The 20,891-nt window shown below is 51.4% G+C and overlaps 1 protein-coding gene across 1 annotated transcript in view; it reads left to right on the top strand.

The window, feature by feature from the left end:
- The first annotated feature begins 269 nt into the window (after positions 1-269).
- Positions 270-20,891, top strand: part of LMO1 (LIM domain only 1) — a 91,828-nt gene continuing 71,206 nt past the window's right edge. The window contains 2 exon segments of the mRNA XM_069470558.1: positions 270-300; positions 808-886. Coding sequence (XP_069326659.1) covers positions 270-300; positions 808-886 — 110 coding nt within the window.

Raw genomic sequence — 20,891 nt, 5'->3', positions numbered from 1 at the left:
TCTCCTTTCACTCCGTTCCGATCGTGGTCCGTAAGGGCCAGATGACCTGGGGTGATGGTGTGGGGTGCCGGTGGAGATGAGAGGGGGATACTTAAGGATTTATTTACTGGAGCAAAATTATCATGCAGGCCATTTTTATAAAGCACATTAATACCGTGTGTGAGGGCCCCTGGCGCCCTGGGTAGCTGCGATATTTCCCCGGGACTCTGACTGCCAGCCGGCGCTGGGGGAGCTCAGGCTGGGCTTGATCTGTCATTAAGCCTACGGTCATGGATGACATTGGGCAGCCAGATCCATCCGGTATGTCACATGAAGCCAAACTTCACTCAGCCTGGTCCTGTGAACAGGCCTATGGGACCCCCTCTACAGAGAGCAGGTGACGTGCTGTGTCCACTCTGCTGAGCTAGCAGGCTGCCAACCTGAATTGTAGACCCATAGGCAGGGCCAGCCCCTCCTGCGCTTCTGTCAGATATGCACTGTGAGGCCCAGAAGGGGAAGTGATGGCCAGAGGACTTGCGTTAAGGCAGTGGCAGCCTGTGGCTCTGTGCACATGACAGTCCCGGGCAGCAGGAAGGGCGAGGCCAGGGGACAGGCATCCAGGCCCAGCACCGGCCCAGCTGCTCGTCCTCACGCCGGGCTCCCAGACTGGCCCCCACCCTTCCCTCCCTGGCCACCCACTGCCCTGCCCTAGCTCAGGCCTGGGAACCCTGGAGGGCAGAGATTTGGGCCAACTTGGGAAGGAGGCTGGCACACGCAGAGGCCTCTCTGGGCTGAGGCACCCCTGTGCTCTCTCTCCCGCCCCTCCAGCCTCTGCTGCCCCCACAGCTGGCCTGGACCCGGGGATCTGCTCCACCAGGGAGAGAGAAGCCCCTTGCCAGAGCTGCAGGTCATGGGAAGGCCCCATGGCCAGCATATGGGACAGATGGAGGTCTGGCTTCAGCAGGGCTTGCTGCATCTCACACAGCATCATGAGGTCCCAGTTGGTCCTCAGCAGGGTTCCAGGAGGCCATGTCCCACCCACTCAGATCCTGTCTCCTTTCTTCCTGTTTTGTAGCAACCTGGAGCTCTCTCAAGCCCAGGAAAGTCAACCTGGAGCTTCAGAACAGGCAGGTCCCACAGACAGGGCCACTCCCTTGGAAGGATAATAAATAATAACAACTAGCACAGCTGCTGCACACTGTACATTGATTAACTCACTAACCCTCTTATCGGCACTACGATGAGATACTGTTGTTATTATTCCCATTTTTCAGATTAGGAAACTGAGGCACAGAGAGGCTAAATAACCTGCTGAAGGACTCCCAGCCAGTGGATGACAGAGTGAGAGTTCAAACCCAGCCAGCCTGGTGCCACAGGAGGTGCTCTAGTGGCCACCAGTGCCCAGAGTCTGGCAGAAGCCAGAGATCCAACCTTGGCACCCCCTGCCCCCCATTAGGCCAGGCTGAGTGGCAGAGGGGCAGACCCTGGACAGAGGATTCTCCTGGGAGGAGCCAGTCCTGGAGAGCCTGTTGGGTCTTGAGGCCAGACGCTGAGGTTTCCCCTGCTCTGAGAATGCTGAGGGAATGAGGGACAGGGGGAGGGCAGTGGACACAGGGCATTGACTCAGGTTTGGAGGAGACCTCAAAGATTATGAAGCTGACCCAATAATCACCTGCCATGTGCCAAGCACTGTTCCCAGCATGCACCCCCTGTAATTCACAAAGTCTCCCAGTAGCCCTGCAGGGTAGGAATTACTATTTTCATTGAACTGAACTAGGATGAAGACTCAGAAAGGTTAAGTAACTTGTCCCAGGGTGCACAGCTAATAAGGAACACAGCCAGGTTCCAAACCAGGTCTGTCTGGTTTCAAAGCTAGATCCACACCACTGTGGTGCCAGAGAGGGGTGGGGGTTGGGGAGAGGGAGGAAGAGTGGGAAGGAAGGTGAGAACTCAGATGACATACCTAGGAAGGAACTGATGGCCCTTCTACAGCTCAGCAGAGCTGGGCACATGAGGAAGTCACACTCAGAGCAGAGGATGCCAGGTCAGATTGGCTCACGGCCAGATAGGGATTCCTAACAGAGACCCATCCTGTTGGAGGGTGGAGGGCTGGGGGCCGCAGGGATTGACCTCCTCAACTCCCTGGTTATCACTTCCAGCTTCAGGCAATGAGGATTTGAACCCTGTTGCTTACCAGATGGAAACTGTACCCCACAGACCAGGGGAGCAGCTGAAGCCCCACTCCATGCCCACATCAGCCCAGGTTTTCTAACCCCCGGGGGTTTCATCATTGCTTCAGTACCCCTCACTCCCCATGTCCCTTGGGTCCCACACTCGTAGGTCTCTATGTCCCACAGGGTCACCACTCCCTGTGTCCCGGGTGCCCACGTCCCTCGGCCCGTCCTGGGAGCGGAAGGGTTACGGCTTCTGCTGCTGAGTGGAGGCTGCTGTTCCCCAGCGTTAAGCAGCTTTAGTGTCTCCTACCCCAGCCCTGATTTAAAATTCATAAATGCTAATCCTTCATAATTTACGGTTTAAAAGCAGCCCCACTCACAGGCCCCGTGGCTACAGCTCTGTCAGAGTAATTATGCCGCCAAGCTGAAATTGGACTACTAACTGAGATATTAAACAGGGGGGGAAATCCTCGCGCTGGCAGCCGACCCAATTATTCCAAATAAGCAAACAGATTAGTGAGTAATTTTCCAGTTAAATTTGGTGATTGGTGCCAGAATTGTATGTTAAATATTCAGAAGTAAATAGATTAAAGATGAAATGTGCCCCCCTCCCTTTTTCTGGGCTTAATTTACTGTGTATATTAAAACTTTTTCATGAAGAGAAAAAAGTAAAAAATGATAATTAAAAAATCCAAATAAACCGCTCTGGGCCTCCTGGTGCAGCTTGGCAGAGGCCAGAGCCGGGCCCTCCAGCCTCCTTGACTTCCTAGGCCTCCTGGGCAGGGCCAGCCCCTCCCTGGACTCACACTGCTGCCCTCCCCGGGGAGGGGGGAGGGGGATGCGGGATTCGGACATCTGGGTGGGCTGGGGTTGTATTCCTTTACAAAGACAAATCCCAAATCTATTAGTCCTAAAGTCAGACAGAGCTGAGGTAGAGGAGGGAGAGGCGATTCATGGGCACTCGGTGCCCCGGGGGTGCTGGGCTCCTCCAGGCACAGAGCACCATCTGGTTCTCACATCCCAGTGCCCAGGGCTGGGTCCCAGGGTCCCAGGCCACCAGGCACCACCATGCCTTCCTGGCAAGGCTGTAGCCACTGGTCTGCTGTCCCAGGGGTGGGGAAGCTGAGCTATGGCTGCCCAGCTCAGCTTCCAGAGCACCTTGCTGTCCCTGGCACACACACCTGGCCGGGCTTTGCCACTGCTTACCCTCCTACATTCCTTCCCACCTGCCCCCTAGATTCTCTGCAGCGGCTCAGCTGTGCACCTGACAGGGAGAGGCCTGTGAGTCACTTGCCTCATAAGCAAATGTAGAAACAGAGGTCCAGAGGGGCCACTGGCCTGTCCCAGTCAAGGACAGAAATGAATTTAGAACAGGGCTCTGCCGGCTGCTCAGTCTGTGCTCTCTCTGTCGCCCCCTGGAGGACCTGGGCTTCTGGCACAGGCTCAGCCCAGGCAGGTGCGCAGAGCCAGCGCAGGAGCAGGTGCAAGGAGCAGGGAAGGAAGCCCTGTGACAGGCCAGGAGTGAGCAAAGAGGATGGGGGCGGGGGGACACAAGGGCCCAGGCTAGAAAGAAGGTACCATGGGGAGAGGCGTCTGCAGGTGTGGAGGGGCAGGGGAGGCTGATAGGCCCTGGGAAGGAGGACAGAGGGCCGGGGCCTCCTGTCCAGTTCCTGCCCTCAGCATCCCAATCCCAGGCCGGGCACCAACCTTAAGCACAGCTTCCTCCAAGGCAGACCGTCTTCCTCCCTTTGTCTCAGGGGTCCCCATTCCTGTAGGTTCTGAATCACAAAGCACTGAGAAAGTGGCTAGAAGGGAAATACCACCCTCTCCAGAGCCCCACCTCCCTGTCTACCAGAGAGATATCTGTGGCTCCAGTCATGCTGGGAAGACTCCTTGTCCTCTTGGGGATGAAGAGAGCACCCCTTTTCCCCTTTAGCCTCTGAGAGGCATGCCTGAGGGGTGGGGGTGGCTCCAACCACCTCTCCCCAACATGGACACACCATGCCCATAATTACAGGCAAGCCTGGCCCAGCCTCAGCCTTCTGCCTCAGCCTCCCAAGTAGCTGGGACTACAGGCATGCGCCACCATGCCCGGATAATTTTTTTCTATATATATTTTTAGCTGTCCATATAATTTCTTTCTATTTTTTTAGTAGAGATGGGGTCTCTTGCTCAGGCTGGTCTCGAACTCCTGACCTCGAGCGATCCTCCCTCCTCGGCCTCCCAGAGCGCTAAGATTACAGGCGTGAGCCACCGTGCCCAGCCACCATGGCAGATTTTAAGCTACTAAGAGTTTAATAACTGACTTACAAAATTCCTAAATATTTACCAATTGGCTCTTGCTGACTCCAACAAACCATGGTCTTCAGGCCTCTGTGTCTTCCTGTCCCAGGTCTGGTTGCTGTAGGAGTGACTGGGCCAATGTGGTCTGGAGAGATGGGAGAGCGAGGCAGGGGCTTGGCTGGTGCAGGCCAGACCTGGTTGGGAGGGAGGCACGTAAAAGGCATAAGGGTCCCATGAGCCCTGAGAGGCTTCAAGGGGCCCAGGTGGGCTCAGACAGGAGGAGCTGCAGACAGGTGGATTGTGGTGCTGGGCTGATGAATGAGATGATCACAGCCACCCCAGGAGGCTGTGAGTTCCCTGTCCCTAGAGGTTAGAAGAAGGGCCAGAGGCCCACTCGGCCAGGCCCCTGAGGAGGGGTGTACATCCACTTTCTCTTACTACTGCCCCAGGAGGCTGCACTGAGGCCTTTTGCCCCTGAATCATACCACAGAGTAACGAAGGGCTTGGGTTCTTCTTGATCCACCCTCTGGAACTAGGAAACCCAGTTCCCAATGGTGGAGACCAGGCTGCACCGCCTGGCCTCATATGACACCAGGGACTACTTGATACTTGCAATGGGCTTGACCGAGAGCCAGGCCTCTGGCTCTGGCTTTGGCTTCTGCTGCCTTCTCTGTCTTCTGGCTTCTGCTCATGCCCTTCGTTGGCCCAATAGGGGGAGTGGGCATCCTTGGGCTGCAGCAGCCTGGCCCCAACTGTCCTGATTTCCCTGCAGGGGACAGGCTCTGCAGAGATGACCCTCCCAGCATGATCCCAGGGACCTGACTTTCCATTGCCTCAGAAGGCAAGTTCTCAGCTGGGAAGCTCACAAAAAGATGGATGTGTGTGTGATGATGAGTACAGGAGTGTGTATATGTGTGTGAAGGAAAAATAATTTTTAAAAATAGAAAAATAACTATCATCTTATTGAGCACTTGTTTTAATAAAAAAGGCAGAATAGCGCAGAGGTTATGAACACAGACCTTGAAGCTAGACTACCTGGGGTCATAAACCTGCTTCTTTCACTTGCCAGCTGTATGATCTGTCTCTGAGCCTCAGTTTCTTCATCTGTGTAAGGGGCATAAGAATGGGACCTACCTTACAGTTACAATGAGAACTAAACAAGTGGATATATAAGTCAAGCACTGAAAATGACACCTGGCACAAATTAAGTACAACACAAGCATCAGCTGCTATTATTATAATTATATAGTGTAATAGCACTGTACTAGGCAAATTCTGGGGCTTATTTAATCCTCACAATGATACCATGAAGTTGGAGCTACTACTATCCCCACTTTACAGGTGAGGAGTCTGGTGTTCAGAGAGGTTAAGTAACTTGCCCAAGGTCCCACAGGGGTAAGGAGCAGAGCCAAACCTCCACTGCAATTCCTGGAGGCACTGGGTGGAGGTCCTAATAGCAACCTAAGCCACAAGTAGGGCATGAAAGTCTTTCTCAATGAGCAAATCCCAGAAACTGAGCCCACAGGGATGCCCCCGAGATCTGCAGCGCGTAGCAACACTGCAGTTATCTCTTCCTTCCTCCCTGGTGGCCACACAGCAAAGGAGAAGCCGGAACACATGGTGGGACAGCCAGGAAAGGGCCTGCCTGGGTGGTACCGCATGTGCCTCATCTGTCACCCTGCACAAACCAAAAAGGCCCTTTGCTGCCTGATAACCCAGGCAGGGGATGTTTGGGAGGGGACCTGCCTCTGCAGGCAGGGATACCACGTGGCTAAGACAGGAACAGCCGTGGCTGGCTCTGATCTTACTTCAGGATGTTTCTTACTTCAGCCATTGCTCAAGACTCAATCCTCAACCCCCACCCCACCCTCTGACCCCACCTTGACCTCACCGAGCTCTGACTTTATCCTGTTTTGATCGTGGCTGGGACTCTTGCATGGTACCTGATGCTGGAGCATTCTTGGTGCAGGCCTTCCTTTGAAGTGACCTGTGGTTCAGGGGACATGAAGGACATGGGCCTGGCCCCACACACGTGTTCTTTCCCAGCTCTACACATGATCCCGTCTTCCTCACTGTCTTCATTGTTTGGAAAAGAGGCAGGGTATAAATTAATAGGCAACTATGTATACTCAAGTCTCCTCCATCATTACCAAAAAAACACTTTTTAGGCTTCCTTTTCCCCTGGCTGCCCACAATGCACCATGAAGCCCCCTCCCTTCCTGCCAAGTCTCTGCAGGCCGCATGGCTACCCTGGCGTCCGAGTCCTTTCCCTCTCGCCTTCCATGACCCCCGGTCTTCCGCTCTCCTTCCTGCCTCTCTGCTCCTCTCTCTCCTCTTCCTCCACTGGCATGGTCCACAGGGCTCTGATGCAGGCCTTGTCCTCTGGGGCGGGGGGGGGGGGGACGGAGGGGGGAGGACTCCCCTCCCACGGTCTAGTCCCGCCCCTGGCTCCTCCCACGGCTGAACTGTGCACTTGCCCCGTCCGTGTCTCCAGCCCTGCGCTGTCTCCTGGGTGCCACACCCTCACAGCAACAGGTGCCAGCCATCCTCACGTGGAGGACCCATGTTCAAAACACAGCCCCTCACTTTCCTCCCACCTGGCCCGCTGTCCCTGGCCCAATCTGCCCTCCCTCCCCTATTCAGCGTCCTGGCTAATGGCATTGCCATCACACTGCTGTCTGCCAGGCCCTCTGCCTCTCTCTTTTCCCCTCAGTCTAAGTCAGCAGTCGTTAAGGCCTGTTAATTCTACCTCCTTAACCTGCTCGTGACCCTGGTTCCCCTCTCCACACCATCGCCACCTGGCCTGCCACCCTCCACGCTCATCTGGAACTGGTGGACCAGAGCATGTCCTGTCGGGTTTTCCTGTCTCTCCACATCCCCCTAATCCAGAGCAAGCTTTCTGAGGCAGAAATCAAATCGTGTCTTCAAACTGTATGGAACCTTCGATGAGCTCCCATTGCCTGCAGAATAAAGTGAAGAATCCTTTCCAGGACAGCCCAGGCTCTTCACAAAGGAGCCCCTGCTCGAGATTTCTTCTTCCTCTGCCACCCCGACCTCTGTAGCCTGGCCCCATCACCCTACTCCACAATTCCCACCCCACCCCCAGCAGGCCACCACTTCATGCCTCCGTGGCTTTGCGGCGAGGTGCTAGGTCCCAAGTGTTGGTTTTACGTAGCAGCAGAGATGGGGCTGGGGAGGGCACAGGGCCTCCATCCATTCATTCACTCCGCCATCATTTTCTGAGCCTGTTTTGTCCCAAGCACTGTGCTAGGCACTGGGGACACACCGGTGAAAATCCGAGGAGCTCACTGTCCCCTGGGGGAGACAGAGAGGAGAACAGGAAAATATGGAATAAGGTTGCTGCTGAGGACATCAAACCAGTGTGATGGAATCCCCAGTGGCCTAGACATGGGGAGTGGCGTGCAGCGGAGAGGGCGGAGTGCATCTGGGGAGTCTAGAACTCCCGCAGTGAGCCCGTGAGAAGCCGTGGAGCCGGGGCTGAGCGAGGCGATGGGAATGAGGGATGTTCAGGAGGTGGAGTGGGCAGGGCCGGGCGGCTGCGGCGTGAGCGGGGTCTAGCACGACTCCAGGCAAGGGAGGGGAGGGTGGTACCGGCCACTAAGTGAAAAGCGAGGGCAGGGGAACAGACGGGGCCTCAGCCCTGTCCCAGGCCCTCTGTTCCTGTTGTTTTAGCCAACACCCATGAGCACACGCTAGAGCAAGCCGGTGCTCAGTGCTTTACCTGATAGAAACCTCTCAGTAAAGCCCTGAGGCGACAACTACATCTCCATTTCACAGACGGGAATACCGGGCTCTAGAAAGGTAAATGATTTGCCTGGGTTCACATAACTGGGAAGTGAAAGAGCCAGGAGGCCAGTCCAGGCCTGGCCGACTCCACCGGCCCCCTCTGGACAGCCGCATTATATCCCCTCCCCAGACGGCAGCCCCACCTGGGGGGTGTGGTTCTGTGGGGCTGCCCTGGCCTTGTATCCAGGGCTACTCATTGGCATCTCTGCCTCCATTCTCTGCTCTCTGCTCCTGGGTGGAGCTTGCCTTCCTCCCACATGGCTCTGGGTTCCTGTAGGGGAAACTCAAGTGACAGGGGCCCACCTGGGTGCCCGGTGGCAGCCAGTGATTGGCGAGGGTAGGGACACAGAACTGGGGTAGCAGCGGCCTGTGGGCAGTGATCTGACTTCTGCTCACACATATCAGAGCCAAGAGCTCTGCCACTCAGGACTTTTCTGCCCCCCTGTCGGCTCCCTTCCACTCTCTGAGCCGGGCCCCTAGCACAGAGGGCAAGGCACTTCCCAAATTTGCGGAGGCTGGGCTGGGAGAGCTGGCCCCGGGGAGTGGACAAGTAAGGCAGGCAGGGGGCGCCAGAGGCCCTGCGGGCCGCCAGGGTGCACACAGCCGCCTGTGAGGCTGTACCTGGTGAGCTCCCCTGAGCAGCCAAGTGCTGGAAACTCAACAGCATTTTCTACTTTCAGTGCCCTGCAACTCCCTTTATTATGTCTCGCGCTTCCTCTGTGCTGCTGGGACTAAGACAGTTCTCTGGCCGTGGTCCCATCCCTAATCTCTGAGCTGGCTGATATGCCTGGTTAACACACGGTTCTAGAACCTGTGGTCCGTGTCTCACTGCCTCCAAAGCCGGGTGTGGGGGGCTCTGCGTGCCTGTCATCTCACTCGTGGACACACCCATCCCTGCCTCTCCTTACGTGGACACACACTCAACCCTCTGGGAATGAGTTTTTCAAGTTACCCACGTTTTCCAGATAGTGGAATATGTGGCTATGTAGGCACCAACAGTTTATCATTTTAACCCTTTGGAGGAAGATCTTCCCCAAATGTTTTCAAATCTCCCTTGACATTAAAAAGAAATCTACACCTTTATTTCTTTTTATTAAAATAATAAATGTGCATTATACTAAGTTTGGCAACTGTGAGCCATTATAAGGAGAAATCATTTCATTCAGGAGTCATTAATGAAGAGGAAAATGTACACAGGTGTGCATGCACATAGGGTCTGTAAGGATTTGCATCTATGCACTAAGAGGAAGTATGTGTTGATCTCAGCTCAAGTATCACCTCAAAGAAGGAAGGTGATCTCATGACCCTAATTAATTTCTGTTTTATACCCCATACTATTTTATTCATAGCAGTTGTCCCTCTCTGAAATTATCTGACGTCTTTGTTTTCTGTCTCCCAGGGCTGTGACACACAATTTCAGGAAGTGCTATTCACATTTTAGTCTTTGTACATGGTATACCACTCTCCTAGAGTTGTGCAGTGTGCAACCTGTGTGACCATACATAGCAGCCCTTCTTTCATTAAAGTGTAAACTCCATAAGAACTGGGAACTGTGATCCACAGTGCCCAGAACAGTGCCTAGTATATAGCAGGTGCCTAACATATATAGTGTTTGTTGAATGAATTAATAAATGCGCTTCTGCCCAAGGGAATAGCTTCTCATAGCTTCTATCTAGACCCTCTCCTAGCTTCAACTCAGCTGAGAATCAGGAAGGAAACAAAGGGCTCTGAATAAAATGCATGTCCCAAACCTTGCTCTGAGGAGAGTTCCCATGCTCTCAGCCAGTGCCTATTTCATCTTCTTTCACAAAAAATTCACGAAGTTTGGTTTTCTACTCTTCATGCTCTAAAGTTGATTTCCGGATCTCCAAGCTCCCTGAAGATTAGGAATGTCATTAGGAAGTGAGGATGCCATGGACAGACACCCCAACAACTATAGCCTGACATTAAGAGAGGGTACAGAGACACTGTATGCATCCACCTACGGAGCTCAGAAAACAGCGCTGGGGTATTCTGCAGCCACAATAGCCTCAAAGTGCATCAATATATTTCACCTTCAAACATAACGGTGACCTTGGCCATCACAAGAAGGTTAAATCCTGTCGAGTGCTTGCCTTAAGAAGGCATAGGGGGCATATGGTATTCATTTTTTATTCAATTCCTCCAGGCTGCTCCCCACGGTGGCTACTCTGCACACTCTGGCCTATGGGCCCACGCTGAACTATTTCGAAGACAAGAGAGGAACAAACCCGTGTTGTCGTCAGTGATTTAGGGTGATCTGGAAAGCACTACCGTGGGCCTTGCTCTCCCCTGTCCCCTGCACCCTCCACACCAGTCCTCCACCCTTTCCCACCCACCCTGGCTCCCCTAGAGGGAGGTGGTGGTGGTGGTGGTGGTGGTGGTAGATTCTGGTGCACCTAGAGCAGATCAGCCTGTACAACAATGATTAATTGACCCCGGCAGTTTAAGGATGCTTATTTGCACACAGTTATGAAGTGTCACAATATGTCTCAAATGCAAGCGGCTTCCATTAGAAGCGGAACGGCAGAGCGGGAAACGCAAGCAATATTTCCTTAAAAGTTCATCGTAGGCAATGGGGTAGTGTGCGAAGCTAAACAAATCCAGGCAATAATGGAAATGTAGCATGAAATTACTTCTGTAAACAACAACCATTCATTATTTGAACATTTTTCATAAGCGAGCAGGCAGGCAGAGGGGCAGGGGCGGTGGGTGGGAGGGGAGGGGGCTGCGGCGGGGCCTCTGCACCCACCAGAGTTTCCGGGCGGAGCTTTCCCGAGGCTCCCCGTGCCCATCTGTCTTCAGAAAAATGCCGAGGCCAGGCTGGGTTCTGCCCAGCGCCCACCGTCAGGTTCCCTTTCTTCATTAAGCGGGACCGGCGCAGGCAGAAGGAATGTATGATTTAAGAAGGAAAGGGAGACCCACTACTTAATGTTGATTTGGCGGAGTGTATAACCCCGGAGAGAAATGTAAATAGCAGCCTGCAATAACATGACAGCCCACTAATCATATTTACAAACGATATTAAATCTGTCCGCACGCAGGCCTGCCTGCGGATTGGCCCGGCCGTAATTGTCATTGTAACCAGCGCCGGCTTATGGGAGGATTTAACTGCAGTGATATAAGGTGAGTCGCGGGCTTATTATGACTTTATTATTACCCGGTTTATGTTTATTAAAACAATTTGTCATGCAGAGCAGGAATGGAGGGATGGGAGCATTAAATCGTGCCGTACTCAACCTGGAGCGATGACTCGGGGGATGAATGGCGGCAGGCCCCGAGCCTCCCCTCGGCCGCCTCTGGAGCTGGGGGCCCATCGGCACCGGCCACCCGGAGCCCTGGCCTGGCTGGGAAGGCCACTCAACCAAAACCTCAGAGCCGGGCAACACACAGCCGAGAGGCTTTTCTGCAGCTCTAACTTGCCTTTCAAATAGAGTTGACTCAGGACAGCGATGGGAAGGACGAGGCCCCTAGTGATTGCGTGTGTTTGCAGGGTGGCCACGGGGGCCACAGCTGGGGCTCCCCCGGCCGGCCGGGAAAGGAGCCAAGCCTTGGAAGTCTCCACTGAGACAGGCTGCAGACGCTCAGCACAAAAGGTCTTGGAAGAAGTTTAATAAAAGCTGTTTTATTTTCTCTGGGGGTCCTTATTGGTTATTATCAAATTTATTTCATCCCCAATCTTTGTTCTTTGGCAAGGCAGAGAAAAGGGAGGGGGGTGGCCTGAGAGAATAGGTCCGCATGACTAGTAAATAATACTCCCTTTCCCCAATCCAATTACCCAAGGCAGAGAGGCTTCAGGAAGTTGGAGGGCCAAGGTAGCAGCTCTCGGTACAACTGGGGCTGTAGCCTTGTGTGCAGACAGTCAGAGTCTCAGGCACCTGTTCTTGCTGCCAGTCCCAAGAAAGGCCCCACATGCCTGGGATGGAAGGCCAGGAGTGCCAACCCAGGGGCATCAGAGCTGGGTCTGTCACAAAAACTTCAGAAATGTGACCTTGGTCAGAGTGCCTTGGAGAGGGAAGAGTCAAACAGTGGCAAGGCCAGTCTTCATGGACCGGGCATCTGCCTCTTGGCTAAAAATGTCTGCCTCCCTTCAGGCCTTCCACTAGCCCTTACAGTGCCTCTATATATTATAGTATATGCAGTAATATATATACACACATATTTATATATATATATATACACACACAAACAATGCCTCTGTGTATATTAAAATTAGAAAAAGGTACCCTTCCCACAGGCAGGGGAAGACCATGAGCACCCATGGATTGGTGAGCAGAGAAAAGTCTGGATTCTATTCTTCGTGTTCCCCCTTAGTCCTTGTGCAGTTCCCCATGTAGAACTGTACATGATGGCTCTAGCCCCCACCAGCAGCCTCATGGCCTGAAATATCATTATTTCGGAACTCATCGTCTGCATGTCTCCAAAGCCATTAATATCCTAGGCAGTGAAAGTAGGGAGTCTCCAGAGGGGGCCATGGGGAGCAAAAAAGGATATTCCCATCATCACCATCCACCAGGATGCATTTCTCAGGTCTTGGGCCTCACGGTGGGTGAGCACAGGATGGGAAAGACAAACTGCAGGCTCCCTTCTAGGCCCTGAGCTGTGCTGCCTATGGGATATGCTGTCGGGTGTTCCCAGAAAGGGGCGCTGTGGCACATGTGCCACCTTTCAGCCTCCACTCCCCAGGGGCATGCGATACCTGGCTCCCAGGTGTGTGCAACACTAGGTGGCTGCCTCAGGTGCAGAGTCTCTGGAGGGGTCACCACATTCCTCTCCCTCTCACAGGTCTTCCCCTCCCTGCCCAGCCAAGAGGGGCTTGCCAGGGATCCTAAGTGTGGCCATTTGGGCCCTGGAAGTGACCTGCTCAGCCTCCACTCTGGGCACCGTCCTGGCAGGGGGGTTTCTGCCTCTGCTGACACACCCCCTATGGCGGGAAACTCCCTCCTTCCTGAGCTGCCTGTCTGGCTGTTGGGACCCTTTCCTGGGACACCTCCACCCGAGGACCCTGAGAATGAAGCTCTCTCTGCCTCTCCTGCAGCTGCTCCTCCGCCTGTGCAGCCCCTCCCTGTCAGAGTCCTGCCTCCTGGGGCCCCCGGGTCCCTGTTGGAGTGTGGTTCTCTGTGGACAGAGGCTTCTCCTCTCCCACGAGCACAGCCCAGACGGAGGCAGAGTTGGGCCCCCACCCCCAGGGCCTGGCTCTGGGACGGCTGTGGGGGACGTTAGTTAATTGTGGACCCAGCTCTCCAGGCCTCGGGACGCCTGTGGGCCTTGGGTTCCCTTTGTCTCACTTAAGAAAGGAGTCACCAAGCAGTGGTTCAGAGGAGGAACAATAAGCCTTTATTGCGGCTGCCCTTCTCCACAAACGCTCAACCTGCTGGCCGGCGGGAGAGCCGTGCTGGCAAATTAAAAGTCTCTAAACTTTCTTTATGTCTCCTTGGACACTCCGGCGGCTTTAACACTGAGCTGCCTGGCCTGGCTCAGAGACAAAGAGGCCAAGCTGGGGTCGGGGCCAAGGCCACAGGGCAGGGAGGACCTGCCTGGGTGCTGCCCCCTGGCCAGTGGATGCAGGGTGGGGTGGGGTGGGAGGGCGGTGGTTTGGGGGTCCCACAGGCTTGGAAAGGCCTCTAGGGGCAGTTGGCTGGGCAGGGGTGTGGGGCGCTGCTTCCTGACAGTCCCCACAGCCTACGTACAGCAGACACCTAATCCCTTCCAGCTGTCTCTGAGGTCCTCCCTTAAGGAAAGCCCAGCCTGAACCCCGGGCAAAAGAAGCCTCTTCTAGGTCTCCAGAGAATCTTAGCTCCCCACCTACCACACCCCCCGGCTGAGTCCTCAGGCTGGTGTACCCTTAGAAGGGGCTGGTGGGTCAGACCTGTGTCCTGCCACAGATGAGCGACCACCCCCCAGCTCCCACCAAAAACCTCGGCTCAGCCTCTGAGCTCTCTCTGTGGGCTGGGAGACAGCAAGGCCAGGTAGAGAGTTGAGACTGGGACAGCCCCTGTTAATACCTATTGTCCCAATATTATTAACAACACCTCTTTTCCCTCTCCAAAGTGCCAGGGTTTCCTCCTGTGTGCCAGTCGGGTGCTAGGCCATGCCATCCCTCCAGCAACGGCTGAGTCACAGGCACCAGGGGCAGCCAGTGCCCTCTGTGCCAACAAATTCCATCCCTCAACCTCCACCATAAAAAAAGCGCCAGGATTTGCAGAATAGAAATGACCTTCATGGTTGTATATTGACTGGGAGGGGGCACAGAGGAACCTTCTGGAATGCTGGAAATCTAGACCTTGCTCTGGGTGATAGTTACATGGGTGTACACATATGTAAAAAGCCATCAAGTTGCATGCTGTTGTATGTAGAGTAAACATTATGGTGATAAAAAGCAGATAAACATAGGCTCTGCCCTTAAGTACGTCAATTCGAATCCCAACTCTACCACTTCCCAGCTGGGTGACTTCAGGCACATCACCCAACATCTCTGAGGCTCTGTCTCTTCATCTACAAATGGGAAGAACATCTCTTACTTCTTCCCCACTAGCTGGAGCCCTCCATGAGAACAGGAACCATACCCGACTCCCCTGTGTCCTCCCTGGCCCCTACTAAGGGGCCGAAGAGTCACCTCCAGGTGTTTGGGAGGGTGGTAGGTCAGAAGGTCCCCACAGCTCCCCTAGAAAACATCTTACTTTGTTTTGCCAGCGTCCCAGTGATGACCCTTTCGGCATCTCCCCACATCCCTCCAGCTGCTCTTCCATGAGAGGCTTGGAGTTGCCTCTTTCTCCCTTGGAAAGGGGGGACCATAACTGGGGTGCTGAGGCTGAGGCAGGGCCAGGAGCCCTTGGAGGTGTTGGGCAGCGGGGTCTGGCTAGAGAGGAGCCGGAGAGGCGTTTGCTTTCCTTGGTGGGGGAGGGGTGGGGTTGAAGAGCTGTGCTGCTAGAACAGGCGCAGTGGTGAGACCTTTACTGGGACTGGTTCTCTGGAAGAAAAGAGGACTTGGGGTCTAGGCCAGAGCTGGGGGAAAGATTTCTGGCACTGTGCACACCCAGGACATGGCCCCTGCCCGCTGGAACACCCCGTGTCTCTCGGGCCCCTTCAGGCTGGATGTCCCAGGCTCCTCTTGGGGGAGGGGCCCTTCCCTCCGTCACTCTATCTGATCGTCCGCTAGGCTAGTTCTTAGCAATTTCTTGCTCTGTTTCTTTAATCCCTGATTCTCTTCAAGCGCAGAGGGAAGAGCAAAAAGCCAAAGGCCTGAGGTGGGGGGAGGGGGATATGGGGGAGGTGTGGGAAGAGATGAAGGAAGTGGCTCCAGCATGAGGCACCCTGGCTTGGTGCAGGTGGGGACAGCAAGTGCCCTTGAGGGTCTGGACGGGAGCTGTAGCCCAGGGCTGGGGCTGAGATTGGGAGGTGAGTGTAAGTGGTCCGTGTGCTAAGACTGCTGGGCTGCAGTCATCTCTAGAGGCCAAGGACAGAACCCCAGGCTGAGCACCACTGAGGGCACAAGACAAACCCCAGCCATCGTCACCTTGCCTCAGTTCAGCAAACCCCCAGGCCCCACCCTGAGACTCAGGCAAGGCCAGTGCTGAGGGTCCACAGGGCTCAGAATGGATCCTGCCCACTGGCTGCTCAGCAGGGGGCAGAGGAGGGCAGGGAGGGCCATGTGGGCTCAGGGGAACCAGCAGCCCTATGCCCGCTCCTGTGGCTTGCTCTGCCTCCCTGCTCAGGCCTCAGACACCTTGCTGCTTCCAGGGAAGGGACAGGAGAGGCTGTGGCACAAGGGCGAGCTCTGGAGAATGGAGCTTGTGTGGAATCTGCAACTTCTTAGAGGAAAAACCTATCGAGGAGCTCAAATCATGGCAGTAATTAGGCCACTTATTTTGCAAAAGTCCAAATTAAATGGAAAATTTGGTGCTAATGAAAATGTTCCATTTTCCCCTTTTATTAAATCTAGCTCTGTGCCTTCCAAGAGTTTGGGAATAGCCAGCCCCTGATGGCTTTCTCACAGCCAGTTCATATCCTCCGACTGTAGACTTGCTGAGACAGAGCACACGCTCAGGGCCTTCACTTACTGGCTCAATTGAAAAATGTCCTTCATAAGGCAGTGGCATTAACCCACCCCAGCTGCCGACGCCTCCAGTCTCCCCCTCATCTCCACCAGCCTTCTCTGGCCTGTCACCATCGGCTGCGTGGCCCCCCAGCAGCACAGGCCCACGGGGAGAGGCTGCCCAGCTCCCAGGAAAATTGAGCGTCTGGTCTGCTCCTCCTGGAGCACAGGAACATCCGAGCTCAGCTGCTTCTCTGTAGACTCGTGGCCCTGCCGCTTCAGCTGCCCACCTCCTGACCCCACAGTCCCGGAAAGGCTGAGGCCCCCAAGATCCTGATTATACCTGAACTCTGATCCCAATTAGGGGCCTCAGGCAACTCAATTTGCCTCTCTGGGCTTTGGTTTCCCCATCTGTAAGTTGGGGATGTTGCTACCGTCTTCCCCGTGGAGTGTGGTGAGGGCGAATGGAGATAAGGCATTGCAGAGCCCCTGACACACGGGGGCAGCACCTTTGAAGCGTGGTTTCTGGGGGCGCTCAGGACATGGGTTCTGTCACTCTAGCCTCTCTAGGATTTCCTCTGCAAGGTTTGGCAGGGGCGGGAAGGGAGGAGTTAGAGGAGGAGAATGTCTCAGGACAGTCCCCCATGCCAGGCTGGGTGTCAGGAAGAATCAGCCTATGCTGGTCCCGGCCAGTAGGAAGTCTGGGCTCGGGAACCTGGCTAGCAGGGACGGGGAGGTCAGGGGTATGTGTGGAAGATCATCCCATAGAGAAAAACAAAAAGGAACACACACACACACACACACACACACTCACGCACACTTGGTCCCAGCCCTCTTCAATGGGGCTGTCAAGGCATAGGCAATGGGGCCCCAAGGAGGCCTACAGCTTGAAGCATAAGCCACCCTTAACATCTACATTTCAATCCAACTTCCAGTACGTCCACCCTTCATTACCCTATGCTATGGTTTCTACCTCTTTCTTAGTTTCCTACCTGATCACTCCCTGTCCCTGTCCCACGGGCTTCCTTGTCCCCTACCTCACTTTATTCCTCTCCCCAGGATTATCATAGCAGTCTCAGAACTCCAGACCCCCTCCCACAGGCCCCAGAGGATGCTTCTAACATGAGCATTTGAACCCCTCACCCTCTGCTCCAATCCCCTGGCCACGATGTAGCTCCTGTAATGAATGTTCAGGATGAAATACAACTTGGTTGTTCATGTGTTCTGCTTGTCTATCTCCCACACCCCAGCCTGCTTCTGGCCATATTCCCCTTCACCAGACCCCTCCAGTCACACACACAAAACAGCTTGTATATTTCAAACACGAGTGGTCTCTCAGACTCCAGGTGGACTCCAGTTGTTTTGGCCTTCCTAGGGTTTCTCCTCACTTCTGGGAACAGAATCCTTCTCTCATGTGAGAAACCAGTTCCATGTGGTTTGAATGAAAATAGGCAAGTGATCTAGGTCTGTGATCTAAGTCTATGATCTAGGACAGTAAGAACACCCCATTCTTCCAGGCACAGTGATTAATGCAGGAACGTGAACATGGCCCAAACACGGCCTATTAGAATCTTCTCTGGGAATTTTGACTAGAACTTATGAAAGAGACCACCACCCATCGATTATGCTAAGCTGACAGGAAGTGAGTCTAGGACTTCTGGGGACCATCTGATTCACTATATAGAGAAAGCCTATCTGAGAAATGTAGAGAGAGAGAGAGAACCTGACAATTGATTAAGCTGCTGGATCCAGCCATGCCTGAACTCACATCACATGGACTTTATGCAAATTTTTAAAGCTTTTTTTCTATTGTCTAAGTTCGTTTGAATCTTGACTAAGATAATGGCTGGATTTACACCTGGCATTCACATTGATGGCAATTATCATCTCAGTTGTCTTATTGGAAAATAAGAAAATTCATTTTACTACTCATTTCAAATCTCAGCTCCTCTAAGAAGTGTCTCTTTTTCACAACCTGATTGTGATGACACCCCTTCTCTGTGTTAACATCGCTTGCTTCATACTGTGTCTTAATTACCCATTCTGACAACCAAATGGGATCATTTTGTTGGCAGGACCCATGTCTAATCCATCCCTATATTCCCCATACGTAGCACATGGTCAGACACCAGGCAGAGTACAGACAACATAATCCCATTAATATAAAGATCAAAACTAATTGATATTGTTTAGGAATACATACATAAGTAGCAAAATAAGGCAAAAGTAAGAAAGTGAGTATTGTAAAAGTCAGGCTGGTGGTTACCTTTAGGCAGAAGGAAGAAAATACAACTGGAGAGGGACACACAGAGTTTCTGAGTGCTAGAAATATACTGTTTTGTCATCTGGGTGATAGAGATATAGATGTTCACTTTATTACACTTTAAATTCTGTGTATCATACATATATATTTATACACACTCTTTTATACATATAGTATAGTTCACTACAATGAAGAAAATGAATGAATTTTTTGGACCTAGTTTTTTATTGTTTTATCATTTTATGGAGCTGGAGTCATAGAATGTGTTATTACCATATCAAATTTTTAGTCTCTGTTAAGACTTCCTTTGTGGACTATTAATAGCCACTTTTTAAATGTTCCATGTGTACTTGAAAATAAAGTATACTCTTTAATTAGTGGATACAGATTTTCTATATGTATATTAAACGAATGTTAATTGTATAGTTTAGGCATGGATACTCAACTCTACATGTTCTAACTAATTTTTATCTGTTTCATCAGTTTCTGAAAAAGGAGTGTTAAAATTTCTCATTATGATTTCAGGCTTGTCAATTTCTCCTGCAATTCTGTCAGTTTTTGCTATGTATTTTAATACACTCTGTCAATTTTCCCTCATAATTCTGTCATTTTTAAGGTTATATTATTATGAACAATCAGGTTTAGCATTGCTATAGATTCCTACTGAATTTTTCCTCTTGTCAGTAAACATTCATCTTCTTTAAATCTCAAGGTTTTTTTTTACCATAAAATCTCTTTTGCTTGCTATTAATGTTTTTATATCTCATTTCTTTTGGTTAGTATTATGATCTTTTCCATATCCTACTTTTAAGCTTTCCTTATAATTATGTTTTAGTTATTATGTCTGTTATAAACAACTTATAACTAGATTTTAAAAATCTTTCATGATAATATCTCAGAACAAATGGGTTTAATCCATTTAAATTTATTGTGATTACTGGTAAAATTGGATATTTTTTATACCAAATTTTAAATTTTTTTATCACGTCTTTTTCTTTATTTCTTTTCCTTTCTTGCATTCAGTTGGATTTATTGAGTTCTTGTATTACCTTTTTCTTCTTGCTACCAGTTAGATGTTATAATTTTTTTAAAAGTCTGAGTTGAACCAGTATCTCTATTCACCTCCTATAACACAACCTTCTTTAAATGTTTTAACTCCAATTCCCCTTCCCATCTTCTTGCTATTGTAATAAAATATTTTAGTTCTACCCTGTTTTTAACTCCTTCCAAAAATTAGTCTTTATTTTTTGTAGTCAGTGCTTATTTACATTAACAAAATATGTTTTCCAATTTATTTGCTCATCATTCCTTCCTTTTGGTTTCGATTTTATTCTTAGTAAGGTATACCTGTTAGCTGTTTGTTCAGAGAGAACCATGAGTAGTAAACTTTCTGAATTTTCCTCATATGTTTATTTTGCCTTTACTCTGAATGAATTATAAATTACCAGTTTTTTGCCTTCAGTGCTTTGAAGATGTTATTCCATTGCCCTCTGGAATCAATTTTGCTACTGAGAAGTCTGCTGCCAGCCCAACTGTTTTTTGTTTGTTTTGTTATAGTTTTTTAGATATCCTGCTGTCTCTATTTGCTTTTCTCTTTTATTTGATGTTTTGAAGATTCCTCATAATGTATCTAGGTGTGGATTTGTTTTATTTATCCTCCTCAGGATTTAAGGGATTTAATCCATTTGAAGGCTCCTCTCTTTGTTCAGTTATAGAAAATTCTGAGGCTTTTTTTCTTCTAGTCTGTTCTCTCCCATTCTTTTTTCTCTCTTCTTATGAAATTAATATCAGGAATATTTGAACCATCTTATTTTCTATTGATTCTCCCTCATGGAACTTCATTTTCTTGTGTGGTTTGTAAACTTTTTTTTTTTTTTTTTTTGAGACAGAGTCTTGCTCTGTTGCTTGGGCTAGAGTGCCATGGCATCAGCCTAACTCAGAGTGACCTCAAACTCCTAGGCTCAAGCAATCCTCCTGCCTCAGCCTCCCTAGTAACTAGGATTACAGGTGTGTGCCACCATGCCTGGCTAATTTTTTTTCTATTTTTAGTTGCCCGGATAATTTTTTCTATTTTTTAGTAGAGATGGGGGTCTTGCTCTTGCTCAGGCTGGTCTCGAACTCCTGACCTCAAGTGATCCTCCTGCTTCAGCCTCCCAGAGTGCTCGGATTACAGGTGTGAGCGACCACACCCAGCCGGTTTGTAACTTTTTATTGAGCTCATCTTTAGCAGGGTTGTGTTTATATTGAAGTCTCATGTGATGTAATTGTCAAAACATTCCTTCTGAGCAGTTTCATAACTGCTATTTCTGGGGCCCCTGAACCAATTTTTATT

This window comes from Eulemur rufifrons, chromosome 6, assembly GCF_041146395.1.
Source record: "Eulemur rufifrons isolate Redbay chromosome 6, OSU_ERuf_1, whole genome shotgun sequence".
Classification (NCBI taxonomy): domain Eukaryota; kingdom Metazoa; phylum Chordata; class Mammalia; order Primates; family Lemuridae; genus Eulemur; species Eulemur rufifrons.
Note: the sequence above shows the minus strand (reverse complement) of the source record. Positions and strands in the feature narration are given on the sequence as shown.